General features: G+C 35.9%; 2 protein-coding genes across 2 annotated transcripts in view; both read left to right on the plus strand.

Moving 5' to 3' along the window:
- The window catches only part of LOC125660350 (SCO-spondin-like), a 71,303-nt gene extending 64,981 nt beyond the window's left edge, over positions 1-6,322 (plus strand). The window contains exons 18-27 of the mRNA XM_056150717.1: positions 53-223; positions 1,697-1,867; positions 2,421-2,591; positions 3,147-3,317; positions 3,498-3,668; positions 4,056-4,226; positions 4,333-4,503; positions 5,093-5,289; positions 5,942-6,107; positions 6,255-6,322. Coding sequence (XP_056006692.1) covers positions 53-223; positions 1,697-1,867; positions 2,421-2,591; positions 3,147-3,317; positions 3,498-3,668; positions 4,056-4,226; positions 4,333-4,503; positions 5,093-5,289; positions 5,942-6,107; positions 6,255-6,322 — 1,628 coding nt within the window. The remainder of the gene's footprint in view (positions 1-52; positions 224-1,696; positions 1,868-2,420; positions 2,592-3,146; positions 3,318-3,497; positions 3,669-4,055; positions 4,227-4,332; positions 4,504-5,092; positions 5,290-5,941; positions 6,108-6,254) is intronic.
- A 6,868-nt stretch (positions 6,323-13,190) lies between these two features.
- Positions 13,191-26,187, plus strand: LOC125658800 (uncharacterized). The gene is made up of 14 exons (XM_048890222.2): positions 13,191-13,404; positions 15,475-16,505; positions 16,702-16,801; positions 19,378-19,428; positions 19,531-19,722; positions 19,898-20,068; positions 20,488-20,658; positions 22,200-22,370; positions 23,836-24,006; positions 24,140-24,310; positions 24,653-24,823; positions 25,022-25,218; positions 25,326-25,491; positions 25,969-26,187. Exons 1-14 carry the CDS (start codon positions 13,206-13,208, stop codon positions 26,034-26,036), a joined length of 3,030 nt encoding a protein of 1,009 aa, XP_048746179.2. The 5' UTR covers positions 13,191-13,205; the 3' UTR covers positions 26,037-26,187.
- The last annotated feature ends 1,135 nt before the right edge of the window (positions 26,188-27,322 follow it).

Raw genomic sequence — 27,322 nt, forward strand, 5'->3', positions numbered from 1 at the left:
GATATCAATCGTTCAATAGGTATTTATACGTAACTTATGTATTTTCTTTTAGTCAATGGTAATTGGGGTAGCTGGGGATCCTATGGAAGCTGCACCAACACTTGTGGCGGAGGAACACAAACGAGAAGTCGATCCTGCTCAAACCCCGTCCCCCAACATGGCGGAAAATCTTGTTCTGGGTCCTCCTCTTCGTCACAGAGCTGTAACACGCATAATTGTCCTAGTAAGTGCGCAGAAGTACATGCTTATGTTATTTTTGTGACCAGAAGATGAATATATTTCTATTGTTGGAGGAAAATAAAACATGTGAGTTAATGTTAGGAGTATTTGTAATAGACGAATTGGTATTTTAGTTAGAACGATGTTTGTCGTCAAGGATTATTTTCTAAAGCAAATTCTGCTGATAATTCAGATTCCTCTAGAATTCAATAAACATACCGTACAGAAATCCCTCTATGTTTCAGTAAACATAACTTTAAGAAATATATTCTTACCTATGTATACAGTGAAACTTCTCTAAACCGGCCGGCTCTCGGACCGGAAAAAACGGCCGGTTTAGAGGGATGTCCGGTATACCGAGAATTTAGCAATTATAGACATTTTATCTCAATATTCACAAAGTAGGTACTGTACACTTTGATCTGGTGATCTATGATCAATTATCGGTGGAGATCAAATTAGTCCGCTTGTACCTAAAGATAATTATGAATTACAAGAAATATTCTCGCTGAAATCATCTAATTTTAAACTGAAAATCTATAACAGGATACATAAAGAAAACACAGAGGACTATTATTGGAATTCCTCTTACCTATAAAAACCCTGTTTACATTCATCGCTTATGTCATTAACAGTTTTGGTTAGACGTTTTTAAAAAGTACAGTAGTAAATATGAAATTGTAATTTGAATACTTCTTTGGAATTTTAAGTCTATGGAAACCAAGAAAATTAATCTATCTTTTAATAATTATCATTAACAGTCATGGGTTTGTTCTTTATTAACTACCGCTTATATCCATACGAAAGTATGGTGAAACAATATGGCGTTTGATACAGCATTCATTCAATAATTTCCTAACTGTTTTTTACATTTTGTACAGAATTTGGAAGGGTCTCTTGGATTAGCTAAGTGTCAATTAACACGCTTGACAGCACAGGTAAATAATAGAAATTGAAGAGGCCACTAGTGTTTTTCACACCTCCGATGGATAATTTCATACCTGGCCAGTCGGTCAGTCAATTTGCACACCTGGACGATCTTAATTAACCTTTGGCCAAGATTTTCTTGTCTTCAAAAAGTGGCCGGTATGTTAAGGGTAAATTACACATGTTTGTTAACAAATGTACTTTAAAAAGTGGCCGATGTCCGGTTTTCAGGGGTGGCCGGTTTTGTAAGACTTTCTTTGTAAGGAAATGTTAAGATTTCTGCCGGGACTTTGAAAATCGGCCGATATTCAGGGATATTCACGTTGCACATGTCCAAGTGTAAGTGTAATGTTGTAATTCAACTTCAAATGAATGCTGTTGAGGAGGAGGAAAATGAGGAGGAGGAAATGAAATGAAAACTGTCTAAATCTAACATTAAACTTATCTAAATACCTTTCAAATTAAAAATTTAGTTGCATTCATACTTTCCCGTAAATACAATGACATTCTTAGCTTTTATGTGGGTTTAAAAGTAGATTTGTGTTGACAGTTGACGGTAAATGGGCGTCCTGGGGTTCCTATGGAGCGTGTACACTCACGTGTGGAGGTGGAACACAGAGAAGAAGCAGAACATGTTCCAATCCGGCGCCACAATATCTGGGGAAAAATTGTCCCGGGTCCACGGTCTCTTCAAGAAGCTGTAACACACATTTCTGTCCTAGTGAGTATTTTGGATCAGGACTCGACCATATAACGTAATGTATGTGCATGAGGTCAGATTAACCCCTTCTCTACCGTACCTGCGTCAAAGTCAAACTGACTTCATTTCTTCGATGTTTTCAATCCACTATTTTAGAACAATATACCATACATGAAAAAGTTTGTCTTGATCTGATACACGCAAAACTAACAATCACTCAAGTGGTTTTATACCGGAAATGATTGTGCCGGATCAGCAACAGCTTCCCGTGATTGTAACACACACAACTGTCCAAGTTAGTGGCTATTTATATACACTGGTATATATGCAAAGAAGCATTGGATTGAATTTACACGTTGCACATGTCCAAGTGTAAGTGTAACATTGTAATTCAACTTCAAATGAATGCTGTTGAGGAGGAGGAAATGAAATGAAAACTGTCTAAATCTAACATTAAACTTATCTAAATACATGTACCTTTCAAATTTTAAATTTAGTTGCATTCATACTTTCCCGTAAATACAATGGCATTCTTAGCTTTTATGTGGGTTTAAAAGTAGATTTGTGTTGACAGTTGACGGTAAATGGGCGTCCTGGGGTTCCTATGGAGCGTGTACACTCACGTGTGGAGGTGGAACACAGAGAAGAAGCAGAACATGTTCCAATCCGGCGCCAAAATATCTGGGGAAAAATTGTCCCGGGTCCACGGTCTCTTCAAGAAGCTGTAACACACATTTCTGTCCTAGTGAGTATTTTGGATCAGGACTCGACCATATAACGTAATGTATGTGCATGAGGTCAGATTAACCCCTTCTCTACCGTACCTGCGTCAAAGTCAAACTGACTTCATTTCTTCGATGTTTTTAATCCACTATTTTAGAACAATATGCCATACATGAAAAAGTTTGTCTTGATCTGATACACGCAAAACTAACAATCACTCAAGTGGTTTTATTTCGATAGGTTTTAATGAATGAAAATTATATCAAAATCAAGTTTCTACGAAAAAAAACCCTTCCTTATTTTAGGCATGAATGATATCTAAACATGGATGGAAGGCATGCCATTTTTTACATGCATATGAAATTAGACTGCATGACTGTGATGGAAAGTAAATAATCATGTATATAAATCACAGATTACGTACATGTACACCAACATACTCACAATTCGACGTTATATATATAATTATTAAAAGTTATACATGTAGTTATATATCAGAGTGCATTACAGATAACACAATACCAACTGATTAACGTCAATGAGTGAATACATGCATTTCAAATTTCCATCTGTTCAGTTGATGGAGTCTGGACTGCCTGGGGATCATATGGTTCCTGTACCGTGACCTGTGGGGGAGGGACTCAGGTCAGAAGTCGATCATGTACTAACCCCGCCCCTAAATATCTCGGAAAGGACTGTGCTGGTGACCCCACGTCTTCTCGGGGATGTAATACACATCATTGTCCAAGTAAGAAACTAGAAAGCAATATAAGCTGTAACATTCCATTAAAAGTTACATGTTCAGGATTTGAACTCGGGTGAACTTTGTCTACAAAGTGATAACAATGACTCTGTTGTTAAATGAATGACAAAATCTAGTGAACAATAGTATGTATGCATGGACCATTTAGGAAATATTTTACTTCAGTTGATGGTTTCTGGGCTGGATGGGGATCCTGGGGTACCTGTACAGAGACATGTGGCGGTGGAATACAATCCCGATCCCGATCCTGTAGTAATCCCACTCCTCAATATGGTGGCGCTTATTGTTCAGGGTTCTCTTCCGCTACACAATTCTGTAACACTCAGAACTGTCCAAGTAAGTAAAACAAATCTTGCTTACAATCGTTGTTGTGCATTTTGAATCAATTTTATTTCGTCTGGTTCAATTGGTAATCATGATATCAGTGTTCGTTAATATCACTCCTTTAGTACTATGATTCATATAGTTATGTTATCTGGACTTCAATATAATCGTATGCCAGCAATTTAGTTTTTCTCATTTGACTTGAATATTTCCATATACCTTCTAACGATAATGCCCGAATGCCACAATTAATGATAAGCTATACTCAAAGATAGTTTGCTAATGGACTCAGTCTTTTAAAGTGTTACACAACGGCTTAATGACAATTGTGAGCCGATTTGAAGATCTCAAAAGTTAATTTCCGTGTAATCCAATACTATATTGATCAATTAATTTTAGTCAACGGGGACTGGGATACATGGTCTAGGTGGGGTTCTTGCACAGTTACTTGCGGGGGAGGTACACAGACGCGCTCAAGAAGCTGTTCCAAACCTTCCCCTCAGTACGGTGGACTAGATTGCTCAGGATCAAAGACATCGAGACAGAACTGCAACGCACATAACTGTCCAAGTATTCGCCTTTTATATAATTTTAAATGTTTTGATTTCGTTTTGTCTGTAACTATTTATCGCCCATCAAGCAATATCATTTGTTTCAAAGAGTTGATGTTTTATAGTTGATGGCGGTTTTTCAAACTGGGGATCCTGGGGAACCTGTACTGTGACGTGTGGCGGAGGAACCCAAACGCGCAGACGCAGCTGTACCAGTCCTACTCCACAATATGGCGGCGCTGATTGCGCGGGAACTAAATCTCAGACTCAGAACTGCAATACACAAGTCTGTATAAGTAAGTGTATCCTCGGATATATTAAATAGTGTATCATACTTGTATTGCAAAAACACGCATCTGTGTCATTTAAATGGTGTAGTTGCAACGTATATGAAATAACAAATCATATATTGTATTGTATGATTGTTTTAAAGAAACTTTTTTGTCTAAATGGATTATGCATGTGTAAACCAACATACTCCTTGACAAATATTCATGAATGCAGTGAAAACTGCCTAATCCGACACATGTGCAATCCGTTGCGACTCTTACTATAATTCCATACATATATTGTTTTTCAAACTGTTTATTACTTCGTTTACCTGATCAAGCCATAGGGCTTACGAAGGGCATGGCCTGTCGACAGGGGATTCTTACTCCTCCTCGGCACCTGATCCCACCTCTGGTATATCCAGGGGTCCGTGTTTGCCCAACTCCTCATTTTGTATTCCCTTTAGGAGTTATGAAATTGATCACTGCTCGTTGTCTTTTCCTTTCATGTTGACGAATTGTGTATTCCAACATAAATTGTTTCCCAGTGTATGTCGGATTAAGTAGATTTCACTGGTCAAACCATTACGTTTTAAATCATTATTTAACTTTATAGTTGACGGAGCATGGAGTACCTGGGGAGCATGGGGCACGTGCTCTGTATCATGTGGCGGTGGCAAAAGGTCACGATCTCGAACCTGTTCTGATCCCAAGCCAGCCAATGGCGGGAAGTCGTGTTCTGGTTCGCTGAAGGAGTTAGGGGACTGTAACAGTCAATTTTGTCCGACACCTGCTGCGGGAACTTATATACAGGTAACGTGAATGAATGGAGGAAAATCAATATGTAAATTATATTCACGTAGTATGTGCCTTATTTACTTTCGCCCTTCGAATGTCTCTCTGTCATTTAAAAGAATACCTGGGTCATTTTGAGGGTATGATGATCGAATAAGATATCAAACCTTTCCAGCTTTACGAATAAAAGCTTTTTCAATCAAAATTTGATACGTGTAACTATTACACTTATAAAACTATGAAGAAGAAAAAGCTGTATTACTCCTTATGTCTAATCCTCATTATGTTGTACATGATAAAATACTGTTTAAATTATCTTTTTAAAATCAAGAAACGATTTAGTGGTCTTCTCTCATTTTATATCTACAATGTATTGTCTGGAGTAAAGAGAATGCTCTCTTTTGTAGCTCTATCCTTGATAGAATGATTTGCTTCCTTTATCATTTGTGAAAAGTTTCATGGAATTATATAAGAAGTTCTATTGAACTTTATACAATTGGTTATTCCATGCGATGCTTTTATTTGGAACTCGATATTGCCGATTTGTAACGTTCAAACTGTATATTACAATCTTTTACTGCCTCCTAAAATGTTTGCTGCAAATTTTGAAAATTTTATTGGTGGAATTATATGATATTTCAACAAGTATTGTTAATTTTGCAATTTTCAGTTGTGTCCCATTGGGTGGTTTACATGTCAATCTGGGGGAATAACCTGTATCGATAAATCATTTGTCTGTGACTGTTCATCAGACTGTGACGACGGAAGTGACGAAACAACTGGATATGCTGGCTGCTCTGGTAGTGTTATTGCTATGTGTGCTGAAAATGGTACAGGTTAGTCAATTTTACTTTGATCATATATAACTACAAACTACATTGTTTCAGAATATGATTTAAATTTCTATATGCATGCATGTTTTCGAAATATGTTATGTATTTTGAGAGAAAACAACTATAATGTAAATTTTGCATTATTTGTAGGGAAGTTGTTGATATCACCAGTCCTTGTTTTCTGTTTGGTATTGATGGCAATGTATCAGCTGTTGTAAAGACACCGAATAGGAGCTCATCTCTGTGTTATTTCCACCTTTATTCTGCAAGCAATCGCATAAAGATCAAACTAAACATGTTGTACCCATGGTGATTTTTAATGTTTATTATAAAAACAATGTACATTACGTTGTATATTTGTAAAAATGCACTAGTTTCAAAACAGATTACTGGTTGTTTGACAATTGATGACACATTGTTTTTGTTTTTATGTTGTCTAATTTGTTAATATTGTTCAAGCAGCTCTATATTTCTTATGCTGTACCTTATATGTAAAGTAAAAAATATTCATTCAACTGGATATTATATCAATTTTTAAATGACAAATGAAATACTGTTAACTCTGTGAATAGTCTTACATGACTAACGGTAGAGTATCATCAACATAACAATGGTACTTCATGTAGACTTAGTCTCAGTGATGGAATTTTCTTGGAAATTCAACAGTGCTGACCGATTGGGCGATAACCAGTTTACTATCATCTAAAACTAATTATGTCCATGCTACCATGAAGCCAGATATGCCCAAGAGGATGAAGAAGCATTTCAATATTTTACAAATTATATGGTCGTAATGATGACCTAGTTTGCCAATGCAAGGTGAAGATAACGAACAGTGATCAATCTCATAACTCCTACAAGCAATACAAAATAGATAGTTGGGCAAAACACGCTTGTCATTGGGTCAAATCTATCTAACGTGTTTCAAACCAATTGTTAGACCATTATTGACACACTGATGTTGACATCGGAAAACTCCGTTTACGTGATCAAGATATAGGGCTCACAGCGAATGTGACCGGTCGACAGGGAATGCTTACTCATCCTATGCACCTGATCCCACCTCTGGTATATCCAATCCATCTCTTAATCTTGTATTCCTTATAGAAATGAGATTGATCACCGATTGTTATCTTCGTATTTTCACTATATGGTTTATTACACAAAATGTTATGCAAGGGTCCAACATCATAAGCACTGTTTTGTCTTGAAATGTGACTACGATTTGCTGGTAAGTCGTTCGAAATGGAAGGAACCTATTATAACACTACTAGCGAATGTAAATTATAACACTTTGATGATGCGCTCATATAATTTTCTTCACCTATTACAAGAGCAATGTTTTCGAGAAGTTGATCCCCTAAAATTTCACATCCACTCTGAAAATGTATGCAATATACTCTCCGGTGCTATTTTTGTTTCTAAATTTCATAATCTTACGTAGAACACAAAATGAATTTGTCATTCACTAAACTGAAAGGTGACTGTAGGGCAGACCTTTGCCATTCAGTCACGTTTCCATACCAATCAGTAAACTTTCAGTCGACTGCATGACATACTTGTATCCTATGGAAAATGTTGACTTTGTTTTCATCATTCATCAGTAACATAGATGAGATTGATTACTGTTCGTTATCTTAACCTTTCATGCATTGGATGTTTGGAAGTTGCTTGTTTGGCAGTTGATAGAGTTCATTAGTTTCAGGCCCACACTTTTCCCATATGGACATCACTTGCTAGAATATAACCGACGAACGTATTGTAAATTTCTTCAATGCGTTTACTGTTGGATCCTGGCACTTAAGGAATTCCTAAGATAAGAATACTCGTTTAGATCTAAGGCTGTGATTTCTCAGGAAGATAGTTTCCGTTGCTTGAGTGGTGTCCATATGTTCTTAAATCAGTTGTGTTGCATTAACAATTTCGTTGACAGAGCATTTTACTGTGGCTAAAGATATGGATTTTGAATAACTGCCATCGAGAAACATTCTTGATTAATCCAGTTTTTAAAAGAATTGACGTCTTTATTTCCTGATATAGGGTATGGAATGTTTACTGATGAGGAGTGTACTATTTGGTTAGTGGACATTTTACCTTTACATTATATTTTAATTCCAAATGAATTCCATTCCATTGATTAACTTGTAATGATAAAATGACCATATTACAAAAATTATATCACCATGGTAAAAGTGAATTTAAATTGAATTAACGCATGTCGACTTTAAACAGTTATGGTTCACGAGCTATCTAACTGAACATTACGTCCGATCATTAAGTAAATATGATCTGAACTTGATATTTTCATTTTCAGACCTACGTTCCTGTCATTGAATATCATTATACCGCTTAACAAAATATCGGAGAAAGAAAACATGAAAGTATCTCATGAGTTGGGAATGATAAAATAGTTAAAAAATGGTTATAGTACCTAGCAAATACCAAATGAAGAGGAAAAGCAATTGGGAACGTATTGGAAACGTTACGAAATTCCAAACTTACTACAACCGAAAAGCAACAGGAGGTTCACCTTCCAATGTAGAATACAGCATCAAAAGGAAACCCGAGAGGAATTTGTTACAGCATTAAACGTTCAAGTGAAATATTGTGGTTGTAACCTTAACTTGATGAGATGTAAGAATACGATTTCTACCATGACAAAATGTAGAAGAAAATATCAATCGACAAGAGGTTAAATTTTGAGTGAATCTCGGTATTTAGAACTATTTGAAGGCCTAGTACTGTCACCTGTAACTTGACCTCAATGAAAATAGTAGAATAAATGCTTTATTTCATATGCTATTCCACCTATTTCGGACATTTTTAAATGATACTTACGAAAACCCTAACCATTAACATATAGGCAATCTCATGCGCAAATAATAAGAGTTCAGACTAAATATGATGATCGTAATTACAACATTTCATTTCATTTTGCCTTACATCTAACGAAGTGAAATTTCCTGGGATGTAAAAATACAAATAATTAACCTTATGAAAGGTGAAGATAACAAACAATGATCAATATCATAACTCCTATAAGCAATACAAAATAGAGAGTTGAGCAAACACGGACCCATGGACATACCAGAGGTGGAATCAGCTGTCTAGGAGGAGTAAGCATCCCCTATCGACCGGCAACACCCGTAAAGTGTCCTATATCTTGATCAGGTAAACGGAGTTATCCGTAATCAAAATTAATGTGCCAAGAACGGCATATTAATCGGTATTAAACATCTTAGTTAGCATTTGACTCAATGATAGGTTATATTCGCAAACTAGAATGTTACAACGACCATAGAATTTGCGAAATGCAGACTGTAAACGGGACTGTTAAATCCCTTGTACAATCAACATGTTCGTCAGTTTCAAAACTGACCAAACCCAGAACAAGGAATTGAGTATCGAATCAGTTGAGAAATATATACACAATATACAGGTGATGCAAAATAAAAGTTTGAATCAAATTATATACATGACACAAGCACAATTGTAACATGAATAATTTTGATTTCTACATTTTTGAATGATAAACGATGTCAACAATTTAGTTACATGTAATCATAAAGACGTGCAACAAATCAAAAATAGTTCTTAAAAACTTGGAAACCTTACATTGCCGAGAATATCATCCGAACCTCATTATTTACGTAAGTGCCACTAAATAGGTCATCAGTACCCCCAGGGTCAATCTACTCAACCATATGTAACACTTAAATAATTTCAACATCCATGAGGAGCACTACATTGTTTCTTTTTATTCGTTTTTATTTTCGTTTTACAAGACACATATTAACAATGTTCACTTTCAATCATATGTCGTTTAGGGGTATCCCAGTGAACCCCAATCAAAACATATCGCAGAGTATTTTACATTTGATTCATATTTGAATATTGTACTGAAAATAGACTTTAAAGGATCTTGATACAAGGGATGACATTAGCTTCCCAGAGTGTTTATGTTTCTAAACGCGAAAATATGTTCTGCGGATAATCAATCGAAACAAGATACTGACAGATAAGTTGATTTTGCAGGGTTTTCAAAAGTCTTGTATATTAAAAGTCAACATTTCACAAATTATAAGGTCGGTATAATTTTATTTAAATAAAACCTATCATCAAGTGGAATGCTGATGAAAGGTGAAGATACACAACAGTGATCAATCTCATAACTCCTATAAGCAATACAAAATAGATAGCTGGACAAACACGGACCCCTGGACACACCAGAGGTGGGATCAGGTGCCTAGTAGGAGTAAGCATCCCTTGTAGACCGGTTACACCCGCCATGAGCCCTATATCCTGATAACGTAAACGAAGGTATCCGTAGTCAAAATCAGTGTGCCAAGAACGGCCTAACAATCGGTAAGAAACACGTCAGACAGCATTTGACCCAGTGATAGGTTGTATTGACGAACTAGATCGTTATAACGACCATAGAATTTGTGAAATGCTGACTTCAATCGAAGCTGTTCAAACCCCTGTACCATCAACTTGTTTGTCAGTAGCTTGCCACGATTTAAAAACTGAATATACGCAGAATAAGCTCTTGCGTATCAAATCAGTTGAGATATATAAACACCATATGCAGGTGATAATGGAATATTGCTACATAAATATGGGAAGTTGACGATGGAGGAGCTGAAATCATCCCGTTTGTCATAAAGTTAAGTTGTCAGTTTGCCGTTAATGTCCACTTTTCAATAGAATATCTAAGTATGAATCAGAAGTGGACTGCTCTGTGGTATCAATTATTTCGAGCTTACAGGGATATATTGAATCGACATATGAATGAAAGTTATTATTGTTAATAGGCAAAATGTCGTCGATATATCTAAATGTCGAATTGAAGGCCACAGCAAGATATTTTTTCTTCTCGCGTATAAGTTTTTGAATAAATTCTGCTTCATATGAATATAGAAACCTGTCAGCTAACAAAGGAACACAATTCGTGCCCATGGGAATTCCAATAGACTGTTAGAAGACCTGATCACCAAAGACCACGGAGATATTGTTAATGAGGAACTCTAGCATATTTTTTATTTCAACTTCAGAGTACTTGTGCGTGGAATCAGAGTGGTGTTTAACAAAGTAATGTTTTGGATGACTGATCACTAGATATGAATATTTTCTTTTTCCATTTTTGTTGAAGAAGCAACTGTCTATGATGGCAAAAAAGTCTAGTCTTTAATTTCAAGTTTATTAAATGTTCTTTTGAATTTTATATCTACATTTGATTAACACCACTTCTCTCATATGTAGTCGCACAGTAAGTTTGAAGTTTCTCCTTCACAGCTGTTAATATTTTTGTGAGGAGCAAATATAGGGGGTTGTTAGAGCACTTACTGGATCCAGCAATGTATCTTTCTTTGTAAGGGTTTTTATGTAGTTTAGGAATCCAGTATAGGTACGGTAACTCACATTTATTCCACCCTTTGACTGGAATATTAAATGTATCTAAACTTGAAGCATGGTTTTGAAGAATTCCCTGTTTTGAAAGGGCAGTTGAAGTGTAAGTACGATAAAAAAAAAGTGAAATTAATGTCAAATTCGTTTAAAATACAGTTATAATAATAAGCCTTACAAACAAAGACAATGTTGTTACTAGCTTTATCAGCTGGAACCAAAACATATTCCTCATGTAACCTATCTAATTCTTTTATCACTTCTTTATGTTTCATAGAAATTGTTAGGTCCTTCTGATTTTGATTACGTATTACACCGTTTACCAGATCAACATATAGGACACATGGGAGATGTAACTGATTAAAAGGTTATATGACAACAAATTATGGCTATTTCTGATAGTATCTATGGTGTTGTCATGTATCCATGTTTGCCCTACTTTCAAATTCGTATTTTGATAGGATTTATGAGATTAATATTCGTTTTGTCGTTCTTTGTAATTATTCAATAAATCAGGGAAGATAATATAGTACCTATGATTTTCATCTGGTGTCAACTAAAATATAATGTAAAAAAAGTGTAAATAACATTCATTTAAAGACATTACAAACTTAAGACATTTTAAAGACAACACTTTCCCAATACAGGTGTTTTAATACCAAAACGCTGCAATCCAAAGCGATTTCAACTGAAACTAAAATTCGCTTTATGCTAGCTGAAACCCTAAACCAAAAGAACTTTATTGCACTTTTGTCATCACAAAAGCACCCTAATGCAGTTAAGGTGATTAAATTCACGATTACAAGATTAAGGTTATACATTGCTAAACAGCTTATAAATCTTACCCAACTCTCCAACAAATTGCATATTGAAAACAGTTGTGAAATGGGTAAGTATTTCACAAAATGTATTAGTAATTTTATTCTAAAGAATCATGTCAGAATAATGCAATTATTTAAGAAAGGAATTGCTGCAATAACTTTGAAAAAAAGCAACAACCATAGTTTGTTCTAAAGAATGAAAACGTGGAGACAATGAAGAACTATGATGATCAGTCTCATAAACCATATAAATAATATAAAATTGAGAGTATAACAAACTTTATTCTTTAACGTTTTAAAATGAAAAATATTCTCAAAGTTTCGAGTTTCCCCCGCTCTTTCGTCCGACCAAGAGGCTAGATTTCAACATTACCGAGCTTTACACCATTGCATTAACGGAAGGACCACCACTCTTTCGAAAGTATATGGATAATCCGCCCTTGAAATGCATGGTTAATAACATAGTGTCAAATACTGACCAGTGTCAAATTAAATCATATTTCTTAACTCAATACCTGATCTTTACATTCTCATATTTTGATTTTAGATGCCCTAATTTTGGTGGCGATAGCCGTACTGGCTAGCATCACTGTAGTTTTAGGTAAGAATAATATGGCCACTTTACAGAATGAATAGATGGTAACTCCAAAAAGATGAAAACTGTAAAGCAATGAGAAAGTCCATTATTTAGCAAAAATATTGATTACAAACGAAAAGTGTAGACTAGGAATATAGTTCTAATAAAAATTTAGTGTTTCAGAGTGATATTTCAAATCAGATTTTACTTCTGATTTTTTATTCTAAATATATATTTTCTTACTGCTTATTTGTAGGAGCTCCTGATAACAGGGGTACAGAGTTCATTATAGGTTTCATGGATAACTATGGAACCAGTTATGAATGTGAGCTCTTCGTCACAACTTCCCGCACTACCGTGGTTAGTGTAAAAGTAGATTCCCCAAAGAGTTCCAGTCCAAAAATATCAGCTTCTTTTACCATCACAGCTGGTCAAGTCAAGCAGCTGTTTTTTAACAACAAAATAAGAATGGTTGGATCAAGTAAAAGCAGCAAGGGTATATATCGCTCTACAGAGTTTTTCTTTCAGCAATTTTCGAATATAATACATGTATTTAACTACATGCAACTATTTTGTTTTCGATATACATGTATCTGAATATTTATTCATTCGTTGATATATCATCGTAATTACATTCATCCATTTATCAAGATGTCTATCCATCGATCTATCTACATATTTCTATATATTTATTTATTTATCTATCGTTATACATGTGTGTATTATTACAATTGCACATTTTGTTATTTTGCAAATTTTGTAAGATTTATGAGACTGATCTCTATAATGATGGACATTTCTTCCATTTATTTACTCTCTTTCTTTCACACACACTCTCTCTTACACACACACACACACACAACACACACACACACACACACACACACACACACACACACACACACACACACACACACAATTTCACATGATTTGGATACCCAGTGCACTAGACCGTTCGACCATCTAGGCAAGTCTAAAAACTTGCTTTCGATGACGATGGAATTATAGCCACACTGTCACATGCTATATATATATATATATATATATATATATATATATATATATATAATTCAATAAAAAAATCAGGAAAATATACAGTTCCAAAATATATTTAAATCACTAGCGCTTTCTGGATTTTAACATCCATCCTCAGGTGAATACAAATTTTAAATAATGAATACAAAGTTGTTTATCTTAGAGACGTCTATTGTGACGTCATGACGTCATGATAGTCTTTGCGAGGAGGGAATACATACATGACGTCATAATACAAAAAATTCGGGAAAGGTGACTTGGACAAAATAAGCATGAACATTAACATGATAAAAGTTGATGAATTAAGAGGTTTAACAATCAGAATTGATTAAAGTTTGTTTAGTTTAGGAGAAAACAGTTTAATGAAATAATTTTCTTTAGCAAGTCTCATGGATGTTGATTCTGTTTTAAGTTTATAAAATGGAAATACGCTGTAGTTGCCTCTAGCACAGTTGTCAAAGTGTTCGCTATATATATATATACAGAGAGAGAGAAAGAAAGAGAGAGGATATTAAATAACTTGAAAGTTTTCAAAGCACATATACAATTATGCTAATCATTCATTGAAAAACCACAATATGGATACATATATACATGTATCAGTTTTTAAGGAATGTTTTCCGACTTTGATTTGGTTATGTAAACACACCAATATTAAGTAAGATCAATTTCCGATGACGTTGTTTATAGATCAAATGTCAAACCACTACACTAGAAGTAAAAACATTGGACCACGGTATAACAAAAATCAATCGGTAACATAGAGATAAAGAAGGCTGATTATTTTCCAATAACAGATCCACAGCATAAGGTCTAGCTAAATCATGAGCACCGTTTCTATTTTTCTGAACACTAAGATATCTACGACTCCCCACTTTTTATGCTTTTACTTCGTCCAAAGCAAAACAAAATTTCAGAAAAATAACAACATTTTTTTAAAGTTCGAAAAAAGTAAAAATTATGATGGAATATTACAGGATAATGAGGTCACTATGTCGCCCAAATGTACGTTGGATTGTTAGTGTCAGATTTGTTTGTTTCAAAGACATAGGTACATAATGAATTAATTAAGATATAAAGTGGAACGGTAAGTTCAATGTACCTGTAATCAAATATTCTGATTGCCCCCATGATTTGACATAATTTAATCACGTGATCTACCCACTTAATTTCTTGGTAATTCTTATCAATGCTTATATCCATCCATTTATTTCCACCATGCATCTCTGTTATCTTTTGTGGCAGCTTAGTGGATATAACGCTTCGAATCGGAATTCCCGGATTCGATGCCGACCCTGAGCACCATGTATAGGTTAAAATTTGTAGCTGTTCACTAATAGCTGCTGAAGAATACTAGAATGGGGGCGTAAACAATATACAAACAAAACAAACAATCCATCTCCATTGATCCATCCATATATTGCAAATATGGGTTTCAGATTTGTTGTGTGGAAGAAATCTAATTCACTGAAACTACAGATGATGTACAGTACAAAAACTTATATAATTCTATATATGTTGAATATTGAAGGTATCAGAATCACAGGCACGGACGAAATCGTCATTTACGGTTTCAACAAGGAGAGAAACTCCAACGACGGTTTTGTAGGTCTTCCAGTTGATGTTTTGTCAGATGAGTATTACGCCGTCTCCTGGTACCCGCCATATCGGGAGTGCGAGATGTTGGTTGTCGGGGTAGAGGATTCCACGTCGGTCAGCGTCACCATTGGTCAATACATGGGGAACAGATATGTGTATTATAATAAAAAAAAGTATTACAAGGGTAATACGGTGAAAGAAAATCTTAATAAATACGACACATGGCAACTTTCTACAAATGGAGACCTTAGTGGAAGTTTCATTACGGCTAATAAACGCATATCAGTTTTCTCTGGAAACAAGAAAACAAACATCGGAAAAGGCGGGTCTCAGGATCACTTGGTTGAACACCTTACTCCTGTAAACACATGGGGTAAAAATTTTGCTACTGTCCCTATTCCCCTGAGAACCGTTGGGGACTATTTCAAATTCATCGCTAGCGAAGACAACACCAAAGTCACCATATCGGGCGGTTACTCGTCTTCTTTCACCATTTCCAAGAAGGGAGGTGTCGTGCAGAAGGTAATATCGTCAAAGGCTTACTGTAGGGTAGTCGCAGACAAACCCATCATGTTGGTTCAATTTGTCCAATCCCAGATCAGCTCAAGCGAACCTTCGGATCCCGCTATGATGATCATTCCGCCGTGTGAACAATATGGTGCTGATTACACATTCGCCACTCCAAAATACTCCCGAGGGTCGTACGAAAATTACTTCATGTTCATTGTAGAGGAAAGGGAAGCCTCAGGTCTCAGACTTAATGGCAAATCGTTCCCTGTCAACACACAGTTTAAGAGAATCTCTGGAACGACACTTGTCGGAGGATACATATCGATATCAGAGGGAACTCACACTGTTCGACATATATCCCCTATTGCTATTTTTGGAGGGTTTATGTACGGAAAAGCTCCCCTGGAAACATACGGTTTTACCACTGGTATGAGAATGGCGAAAGTCAATGCCGTAAGTTAAATTATTTATCTTTCTTCGAGAGATGCTTATAACAATACGCCATCCTTTAAAAATAAGAAATAATTTTGAAGTAGTAATGCAAAAGACAATGAAATATGTCATTAAGTGGTTCAACAGGAGGAATTCAAATTCTAGAAACCTTGTACTTATGAATAATGTATGTGGTGTATATATTTTGTTATTCTAGATATGTATTCCTACGCCGACTGTAACTGGAGACGGTATCGACAACGATTGTGACGGGAAGATTGATGAGGAACTCTGTACTCCGGAAAACAAAAACAAAGGTCAGTGTTATCGGAAATTGTTAAAATGGTTGGAGTCTGAGTTTTGTAGTATTGTGAATTTTTTGAAAGTATATCTTTAGTTTCTACATTAAAGGGTAATTATAGAAAACAGAAAGAAAATAAAAACAGGGTCATAATGCTTAGTATTGAACTACAGTGAGTTCGACTTGACGTTTCTGCTTTTAAAACTTTCATTTGATTTATTCGCATACGTTTGTCTATTGGTTTAAAGTCAACATAAACAAAACAAATTAATAATTAATATAGACTCATGTTATATGAAATATAAATAAAGAAAAAATAATGACAGTAGATTTGAAATAATTTTTTGCACTTAAAGTGAAGAAAATTTCATTTTATAGAATTTGACTGAATAGTAGGAGTATTTTCAGCTTTTCAACTTGCATTTTATTTACAATATCATGTTTCAAGACTTAAGATGAGATTTAGAAAAGTGTAGGATAAAGTAATTCTTTTTAATTATAGGTCAAAAATGTTTTACACAAGATTTCGGATAAATTGATATAGACGTTCTTAAAATTTGATGTTGTGTTATACATCAACCAAAATCAATGCATTTACAGTATAAAAATGAGTTCAAATTCTCTACTACTTGTATGGTAAAGTACAAAATTGAAAATATTTTCACAGTTGGTTAAGTCCAAGGTTTTCGACAGAATGAAAAGTTAACTCGTTCCCCGTTAGGCGGAATTGTCTCCAGTGAGATAGTTCGAACCAGACTTATTTCGTAAACGGTACAAACGGTATCAGCCATTTTGTTTTAAAAATAAATTGTTCATGACTAGAGGGGCTGTTCTGCTGAAATTAAACTTTAATATACAGCACAACCAGCAGCAAGACATTTGACCTTCTGAATTGAATAGTTGACATTGACCTAATATCTGAATAAACCCAGTAGGTATGTCGAAGCTTAGATGGCTATCCTGTTATCCCTGTTAAACTACTTAGCAGCTGAATTAACAAAAGTGATACAAGTTTGTATATTATTAATTGTAATCAGAAACAGGATGAAATTTTACATATATGGTAGAAAGGGTCGCATGGAAATTTTTTGTGGGGAACTGGGGAGGCGGCCAGTGTGCTAGTTTAACTACCAACGTTGGGGCAACACAGGTGACCCTCAGCTTTTGCGGTCTCATCCGAAGGACCGCCCCATGTAGTCACCATCTACGACAAGCAAGGGAGTACTGAGGAACTAAGTGAATATTAATATGGAATGTTAAATAAATGGAGTGACTCGCCAGTTTGACCTTGCAAAAGGAGAGTAGCGTTCGTCCGGGATTTAACCTCTATCGCCTGCTGAATGGAAACATTCTGCTTTCCGGGAGGGGGATGGACCATGACGTTACCGTGTTTCACTGCCTTGGCTGGCATGCCGTTCTTGTCCCGAGCTCGAGTCTCTTGGGGATCCTGGTTGGAAAGGTCCAAAGCCCCCTTGCTTGTTGTAAGAGGCCACCAAACCGACGATCCGAGTCACAGTAGGCGTGGCACGATGAACGTATCCCATACGGTCCCCGCCAAACGACTACAAGCGCCGAGCACAGGCCAAAGTTTCGCAGCCCATCGCTGACAATGGTGACGATTCTATTTTTGGAAGGGACATTTTATTGTATTGGTTATAGGAATTACGAAATTGATCACTGTTCGTTATCTTCACTTTTCAGAATCACAATCAATCAATCAGGCTTGCTTCTCTGTGTTCCTCTTTGGCTTCATTCTGTCGCTGCATTGGTAAACGATTGCTTGGCTACATATACGATTGAACGATGTTAGTAAATTAACTTGTTAGCGATGGATTGTCTTTGTGATTATTTTTCACAATGTGTACAATCTAAGGTTTTCAGCAGAATGAAAAGTTAACTCGTTCCCCGTTAGGCGGATTTGTCTACGATGGGAACGGTGAGATAGTTCGAACCAGATTTATTTCATATACGGTACGAATTTTATTAATCAATCTTAACTAAGTATGGACTATTTGATATTTCAAAATTAAGGATTATCTCCCTCATGCATAGCTCTTATCCTTGGACGAATTTGGCTCCACTTGTTTGGCACGCTGTTTTTGGCTATATTTAGATCTAAAACTTCATAGTTATTTCGGATTTCAAACATTTCGGTTGAGCATCACTGAAGAGACATTATTTGTCGAAATGCGCATCTGGTGCATCAAAATTGGTACCGTATAAGTTTTACATATGCATCAAATAATCTTGATAAATGCATTTACAGCATTTAAATGAGTACTTGTATGATAAATTACAAAATTGAAATACACATATAGGGATGTAAATTGACAATACATTAGATGAAACTGAAAAGTTGAAATCATACAGATTCAGAGGTTTGTGAATAAATAATTATTCCACTACAACATGGGATCCTTTCCAAACCCTTAGTTTGAATCGACATTAAGAATATCAACTGGACAAGTTTAATATATAATATTTTTGCACCAATAACGCACATAGAACATTCTGTTCATTTGGGCTCAGAAGCTGAGGGGTAATTTCCTGATTGCATTTTCTAGGTTTGACTTTTTAAATTTTGTTTTACAGATGATGATGGTGACGGAAAAGTCAACGAAGACTGTGCAAAACCACCACCAAGTGAGTGAAAATGTGATTTGAATAGAAGGAAAAAATTATCTGAATCAGTTCTATTTTCATTGGAGAGGATTGAATAATTTCTAAATCAACGATGTCTTTCAGTTGACGGAAAATGGACGTCGTGGTCTTCATACGGTGCATGCTCTGTAACATGCCAGCCAACCTCGCACATGGTCTCTGGAACTAAAACTCGAACAAGAACGTGTTCGAATCCGGCCCCGGCTTATGACGGAAAACAATGTACTGGTACTGGAAGTGAAACTATTTCTTGTACCCCGACAAATCCATGCCGAGGCGAGTTTTCAATGTGTTTTATTTAAATATACGGTAAAAAGATTACACACACATTGTTGTAATTAGCAAAGTTCATTTGAGTAATATATTTGTACCGTTAAGAATTAACAATCGTTTACTGGTAAATGAAACATAGTTTTACAATGTGTAGTCAATGGTGTTCATAATTTGGCAGTTGATGGAAACTGGGGTTCATGGGGTTCCTACGGTGCATGCTCTGTGACATGTGGAAGCGGAAAGAAATCTCGCTCCAGATCCTGTAACAACCCAGCGCCAACAGGCGGCGGAAGTAACTGTCCAGGAAGTTCTACGTCTTCAGCCACGTGTACACTATCAGCCTGTCCCAGTAAGATATAGTCAGTTATCAGATTAATTTTCCATATTTCTTCCTTCAAATACTTGAAACAAACCATTTATCATGAACACGTACCACATGTATCAAGGATAAGAGACAATATTCCATTTTTACTGGACTTTCACTTCGAATTTGCTTGGGTTAAGAAACAACTAAAATGATCGATGGGTATTTTGTGTTTAATATATTCATATATTTTGTTAGCTTATCAGTATACAAGGATACTTACTTTATGTTAAATAGGCACAAGCACTTTATCTAATGTTTAATACAGAAAAGCGTGTGTATTTCGGTATAGATACAGTTTTATATTTTTACACACACACACACACACACACACACACACACACACACACACACACACACACACACACACACATATATATATATATACGTTAATTTAATTTTAGTCGATGGTAATTGGGGTAACTGGGGATCCTATGGAAGCTGCACTAAGTCTTGTGGCGGAGGAACACAATCAAGAAGTAGATCCTGTTCAAACCCTGTCCCTCAGTATGGCGGGAAATCTTGTTCTGGGTCTTCTTCATCGTCTCAGAGCTGCAACACCCACTACTGTCCAAGTACGTACATAGAGATAAATTATAGTATATGTAAAACGCTGATTTGTTTTCAGAAGTTGAATATATTGTATGAAGAGAATACTGCACGGAGTAGATATTTGTTTAAACACTTTTACACAACTATATAATTGTCGTATAAACAGACTATTATTTGAACAAATGATTTCTTTTCTTGTAATTGGTCAGCAACTCTTTATTACCAAAATTTGAATTTCTGGAATTTGCAATCGCCAACTGGATCAATGATGATTAAAACCCTACTGCTAACTTTATGAATTAGCCATGATAATCTCAATAGAGGACGTGTACGTGAAAATAAAGACGATTGATATAATCGATTTTGTCACTTTTTGTAAGTTCACGGTAACTGGGCATCCTGGGGATCCTATGGTGCCTGTACTGTCACATGCGGTTCCGGTAGTCAGACGAGAAAAAGAACGTGTTCCAACCCAGTCCCAAGGTATTCCGGAAGAGATTGTTCCGGGTCCTCCACATCCTCTCGAAGTTGTAGCCCAGGCAATTGTCCAAGTGAGTATTAGCAGTCGAGATACACTATTTAAGAATAAGTGAAAACTCTCTAACTTATAAAACAGACTCTATATATTCTGATCATTGAACAGACAAATTGATTATGCATTGATATTGTTGTAAGTTGATGGTAACTGGGCCTCCTGGGGTTCTTACGGAGCTTGTTCTCTCACATGCGGTACCGGAAGTCAAATGAGAAGCAGAACATGTTCCAATCCGGCACCACAATATTCCGGAAATGATTGTGCCGGATCATCAACAGTTTCCCGTGATTGTAACACACACAACTGTCCTAGTGAGTGACCAAGTCAATTTTAGGAATGCTCTGCATTAAATAAAAAATACATTTTGCAGATAACTATGGAAACTTTTCCTATTAAAATACATCTGAAGAAAAGTACAGAATGTAAGTCTTAAAGATCATAAATTCACTATCGTTTTAGAATATTTACTATATGCTTATTTATCTATATTTTCTATATGCGTTCAATTTTCAATTACGCGTGTATGACGGTTTTATTTTATTGTTTATATGGATGAAGATCCTTATTTTGACAGTTGACGGTAATTGGGCGTCATGGGGGGTCTACAGTCCATGTTCTGTGACGTGTGGTGGAGGACAACAAACTAAGAGTAGAACTTGTACCAATCCGGAACCGAAATATTCCGGAAAATCCTGTGCTGGGTCATCTTCTTCAACTCGTAGCTGTAGTACACACAACTGTCCGAGTAAGAACTTTAATTCAATCGTAGAAATAATGTCAAAAGCTTTACTTATGCAAAATCGAGTCCGAATGATTTGAAATAATGATGTGAAAATATAGTTATTATTGTCTTTTCTCTTTATCCCAATGGATAAATTCATACAAATCTTAAATGATATCACAATTTGTTATATAAATGCTAAAGCATGAAAAGATCAATTGATTTTTCAATATCTTTTTATAGACATGAGATACATTAATGTTGCACGGTCTTAAATAATTCGAAGACATTGAACTTTCCGTTGATAGTTGACGGTAAATGGGCATCTTGGGGTTCCTATGGAACGTGTACAGTCACGTGTGGAGGTGGAACACAAAGAAGAAGCAGGACATGTTCCAATCCGGCGCCACAATATCTGGGCAAAAATTGTCCCGGATCCACTGTCTCTTCGAGAAGCTGTAATACACATTTCTGTCCCAGTAAGTAACTACGGGATTTTAAAATTGTAGTTGATATAAAGAACACTATCTTTTTCTCCTCAAAATTAGGACTGAAAGCAAAATGAAGACAAGGAACAGTGATCAATCTCATATATTCTGTAAAGAATACTAAATTAAGAGTACGGCAAATACGTGTCCCTGGACACACCAGAGATAGGATCAGGTGTCTAGCAGGAGTAAGCATCCCTTTAGACCGATGATACCTGTCGTGAGACAAATGGCTTGATCAGGTAACGGAGTGATTCGTCTTCAATATCCGTATGTAAGAAACGACATACATAAAATGTGTTTTGACCAGGTAAAAATATCGATAGTTCAAATAAATGATACTCAAACAAATCCTTGGGAAATGAAAATTAGTGTGCTTGGATGCATAGTGCCTCTAATATTTGCCATGCTTAACATTTCTGTGGATAAACGTGTTGTGTTTTCAAGCATCATTGTGTAAATAATTCTATCTCTCCGAAGCAGTGTAGTTGATAATTAGTGGTGTTCTGTAGAAGTGAACAGGAAGAATATGAAATATTGTAACATGCTTATCTGCGCTGCATACAAGCTTTAAATGGCAATAATCTGTCACTATTCTCACATTTATGATGAGAGTAACTGTTACTTCTGTATTTGAAATGAGCAGAAAAACGCGTATACCAATTGTTAGACCGTTCTTTACACATTTATTTGACAACGGATTACTCCGTTTATTTGATCAATATACAGGGCCCACAACGTGTGTGACTGGTCGACAGGGAATGCTTTCTCCTCTTAAGCATCTCATCCCACCTCTGGTATATCCAGGGGTCCATGTTTGCCCAACTATTAATTTTGTATCTCTTGTAGGAGTTATGAGATTGATCACTGTTCGTTAAGTATATTTACCTTTTCATGTGTACATATGTATAACGATTTTACACAATTCGAGGATGGTTATTATTCTTTAACATAATTACTTAAGTAAAATTATATTCAGTGAAGATTCAATATCTAAACAGGTTGTATAATTTCCATGTATCCCGATCATCTCATATTTCTGTGACGTATTCAATAGCACGTGGTTTTATATATATTCGACAGTTGATGGTAAGTGGGCATCGTGGGGTTCCTATGGAGCGTGTACAGTCACGTGTGGAGGTGGAACACAGAGAAGAAGCAGAACATGTTCCAATCCGGCGCCAAAATATCTGGGCCAAAATTGTCCCGGGTCAACTGTGTCTTCGAGAAGCTGTAACACACATTTCTGTCCAAGTGAGTAATTCAAGTATACAGTATAAATACACTTTTGTAATAAAAGATCAAGACTATGGAACCTCCAAAACATCTACAGGAAACGTGAGATATATTTATCTCCAATATCTTGCATTGCAATTCTTAAATGGAAAAAATGGTTCACTGCATTCAGTTTTAAACTAAGGATGGTCTTGAGTTGACTAATGTACTCTTATTTCAGTTGACGGTCTCTGGACCGGATGGGGACAGTGGAGTGTTTGTACAGAGACATGTGGTGGCGGAATCCAATCCCGATCCCGATCCTGCAGTAATCCCACTCCTCAATATGGCGGTGCTTATTGTTCAGGGTTTTCTTCCAATACACAAGTCTGTAACACTCAGAACTGTCCGAGTAAGTTACGCACATCTTTATGATTTACATAGACAATTCTCATTTTAACCATAATCTCATAATTTTGTATTCTGTATCAGATTTATTACATTCGTTATCTTCACTTTTTATCTATTATATAAAATGTTTTTAGTTAACGGGGGCTGGGATATGTGGTCGAATTGGGGATCTTGCACAGTTACCTGCGGAGGAGGTACACAGACGCGCTCAAGAAGCTGTTCCAAACCTTCACCTCAATACGGAGGACTGGATTGTACAGGACCAAAGACCTCTAGTCAGGACTGCAACACACATAACTGTCCAAGTATGTAAATTTCATATATTTTCATTTACACTTCACATATCGGGGCCCCTGTGGCCGAGTGGTTAGAGCATCGTGCTCAAAATCACACGACCTCTCACCTCTGTCGCCGGTAAGTGAGAAAGTTTCCCAGTTTACTTTCGAAAAGTCGATGGTCTCTTTCCAGGTACATTGTATCTGTGTTCTTTCTTCCACCAATACAAAACTGGGCGCCACCATATAACTGAAAAATTGTTGAGTGTGGCGGAAAACATCAATCATTTCACATATTGTTTGCTTAGCATCTATTGCAAATTACACAATAATTTATTTGGATTAAAAAGTATAATCCTATACAATATCTAGTTGATGGCGGTTTTACTAACTGGGGATCGTGGGGTACATGCACTGTTACCTGTGGAGGAGGGACACAAACACGTACACGCAGCTGCACCAGTCCTACTCCCCAATATGGTGGAGCCAATTGCGTAGGAACGACATCGCAGACTCAGGACTGCAATACACAAGTTTGCATAAGTATGTGTTCAGTAGTTCATTCAGTAGTCATATTCTCATTAACAGAATTTTAAAGGTTTTCAACGTAAAAATGAAAATAAAATCTTTCAGAAATCATTCTTTACAAGCCATTTGTAAAGCAGAATTGGCATACTACTACATGTAACTAGTTACATGATCAGATAGTTTTCTATATCTCATTCGTTTTTCTTTTCACAGTCGATGGAGCGTGGAGTACATGGGGAGCGTGGGGCACATGTTCTGTATCATGTGGTGGTGGCAAAAGGTCACGTGCTAGAACTTGCTCCAATCCCAAACCAGCCAATGGCGGGAAGTCGTGTTCTGGTTCGCTGAAGGAGTTAGGGGACTGTAATAGTCAATTCTGTCCGACACCTGCTGCGGGAACATACATACAGGTGATAAAGGACCCGAACAATAAAATTCTTTTTTCCTCAACATCTGAATATCAGCAATGATTCGTGAGGAGAATATTTTTTAAATCGTGAAAAAAAATATTTTTCAGTTGTGTCCCATTGGTTGGTTCACTTGTCAATCTGGAGGCATAACCTGTATCGATAAATCATTTGTATGTGACTGCTCATCGGACTGTGACGACGGAAGTGACGAAACGACAGGATATGCTGGCTGCTCCGGGGCTGTAATAGCCATGTGTGCTGAAAACCTTTCAGGTAGTACATAAGTAATAAAAGATGTAAAATTTTATGTTAAATCGGCATTAGCTGTCGTTTTGTTACCAAAAACTGAATTAAATGAAATCGTTCTATATTATATACTTGAGTAATACAGTACATGTAATACACTGTACCAGTATTTAATTATTTCAAACACTTTTAGCCTCAGAGCAGGCCGTGTAATTTTGGTGATTAAATAATTATTTCTTGCAAGACAATAATTCTTCCTTATATGTTTCTTTAAATTAAGAACGTTTATCTAAAATAGTTTTATTAAATTTCTTTTGTTTGTGTATAAAATATTTTATTAGTCATCAATATACATCCTATGCTATTGAGATATTTTGAGGAAAAAATGGTTGTCATCACTCCCACAACTAATACCTCTTTGAATTAAATATGTTGTAAATATAAAATGCATTTTCAACCAATATGTGATAGCACACTCATCTCCTAAATGATTGTGATTTGTAGTGAAATTGATGACGTCACCAATCCTAGTTTTCATCGGCCTAGTGGTGGCTCTGTATCAGCTGTTGTGAAGACATGGTCGACTCCGAAATATTTAAACTAATCATGCCTCATCCGATATTATGAATAATCTAAATTGCTTGTTAAATGATTTTAAAAAATATTTTTCAATGTTACATCATAATAGCAAGAACCGTTTTAATTCACGAAGAGTCTACTGAAATTGACCCTGTTTGTTGTGAAACCACTTGCTTTTCAAAATTATTATGCCATGTATTTTTTGTTCTTTACTATTTGTATAAATTTGACATTGCATGCTATTTGACCTGTGAAATTTAAACCATATACTACACTGTTTCCTTTCTGGTCTATATGAGTGGAATGAACAGAAATATATGCGGTAATGGTAAAAAATCAACGAATTACCTAACATTTTCATTATTAACTCCGAAGTATTCAATGCTGGAAAACTTAACAAAAACAGGCAAATGAAAACCCCGACAATGTATTGGATTGTTAATTGTATCATAGTGCTACTACTCTTTTTCATTCAGGTTTTAAAACTTTTATACTGTTAGGCAAATTTTTTTTGGATACATACACAACAACGAAAAAGAATAAATTCAGTGCCAAAGACATTTGTTTTATAGATTTAAACGTAAATAAAAATATGGTAGCGGATTTCATGATGAAGATTGTTCATTCTCTCAATAAATTACCATGTACACCAAAGACTTGTGGAGATAGGGTTTAGAATAGGTCATCAGTACCTCTTGCTTGTTGTAAAAGAAAGGTGAACACAATGGACAGTGACTAAATGGGCCAGTCCTTCTGATGATACCGCAAAAACCTCGGCCGGTCTGACACGATAAGGATGCCCCTCTGCCGTAAGCGACGAGCATATGTCTACATTTTGCAGCCCTTCGTCAGTAATGGTAACGTCTCCACATGAGTGAAAAATTCCATATACAATCAGCAAACCTTTCAGTAAATAACAATTAAATGAAATATTTACTTAATCAAACATTCAGTTTTAATTAGTATTCCATTGGCTAAACATCCTCTTATCTAGACACGTACCTCTTTTTCCACACTTTCTTTTATACTTTTCTAGTATTGTAATTCAATTTTTTCCTCAATAAAATCATAAGTCTATACAAATTAACTCTACCGTGTGTGTGTGTGTGTGTGTGTGTAACGGTGAATGATGTGTTAAACATATGGATATATCGGTAACAAATATTTGAGTGTAGATGTATTTTTGAAGAATTGTACAATATAGTTACATGTAACTTACCCTCATATTACCAAAATCAATCATAACAGCAACATATTCTTGACATGGTTAGTTTAATGA

Source organism: Ostrea edulis, chromosome 9 (genome assembly GCF_947568905.1).
Source record: "Ostrea edulis chromosome 9, xbOstEdul1.1, whole genome shotgun sequence".
Classification (NCBI taxonomy): Eukaryota; Metazoa; Mollusca; class Bivalvia; order Ostreida; family Ostreidae; genus Ostrea; species Ostrea edulis.

Bases quoted from the DNA above. Each gene is read 5' to 3' on its own strand.
- LOC125658800 (XM_048890222.2), top strand. From the start codon at position 13,206: ATGGATAACTATGGAACCAGTTATGAATGTGAGCTCTTCGTCACAACT. The intron at 16,506-16,701 runs GTAAGTTAAATT...TTGTTATTCTAG, and splicing joins GAATGGCGAAAGTCAATGCC to ATATGTATTCCTACGCCGAC. The intron at 24,007-24,139 runs GTAAGTTACGCA...AAATGTTTTTAG, and splicing joins TAACACTCAGAACTGTCCGA to TTAACGGGGGCTGGGATATG.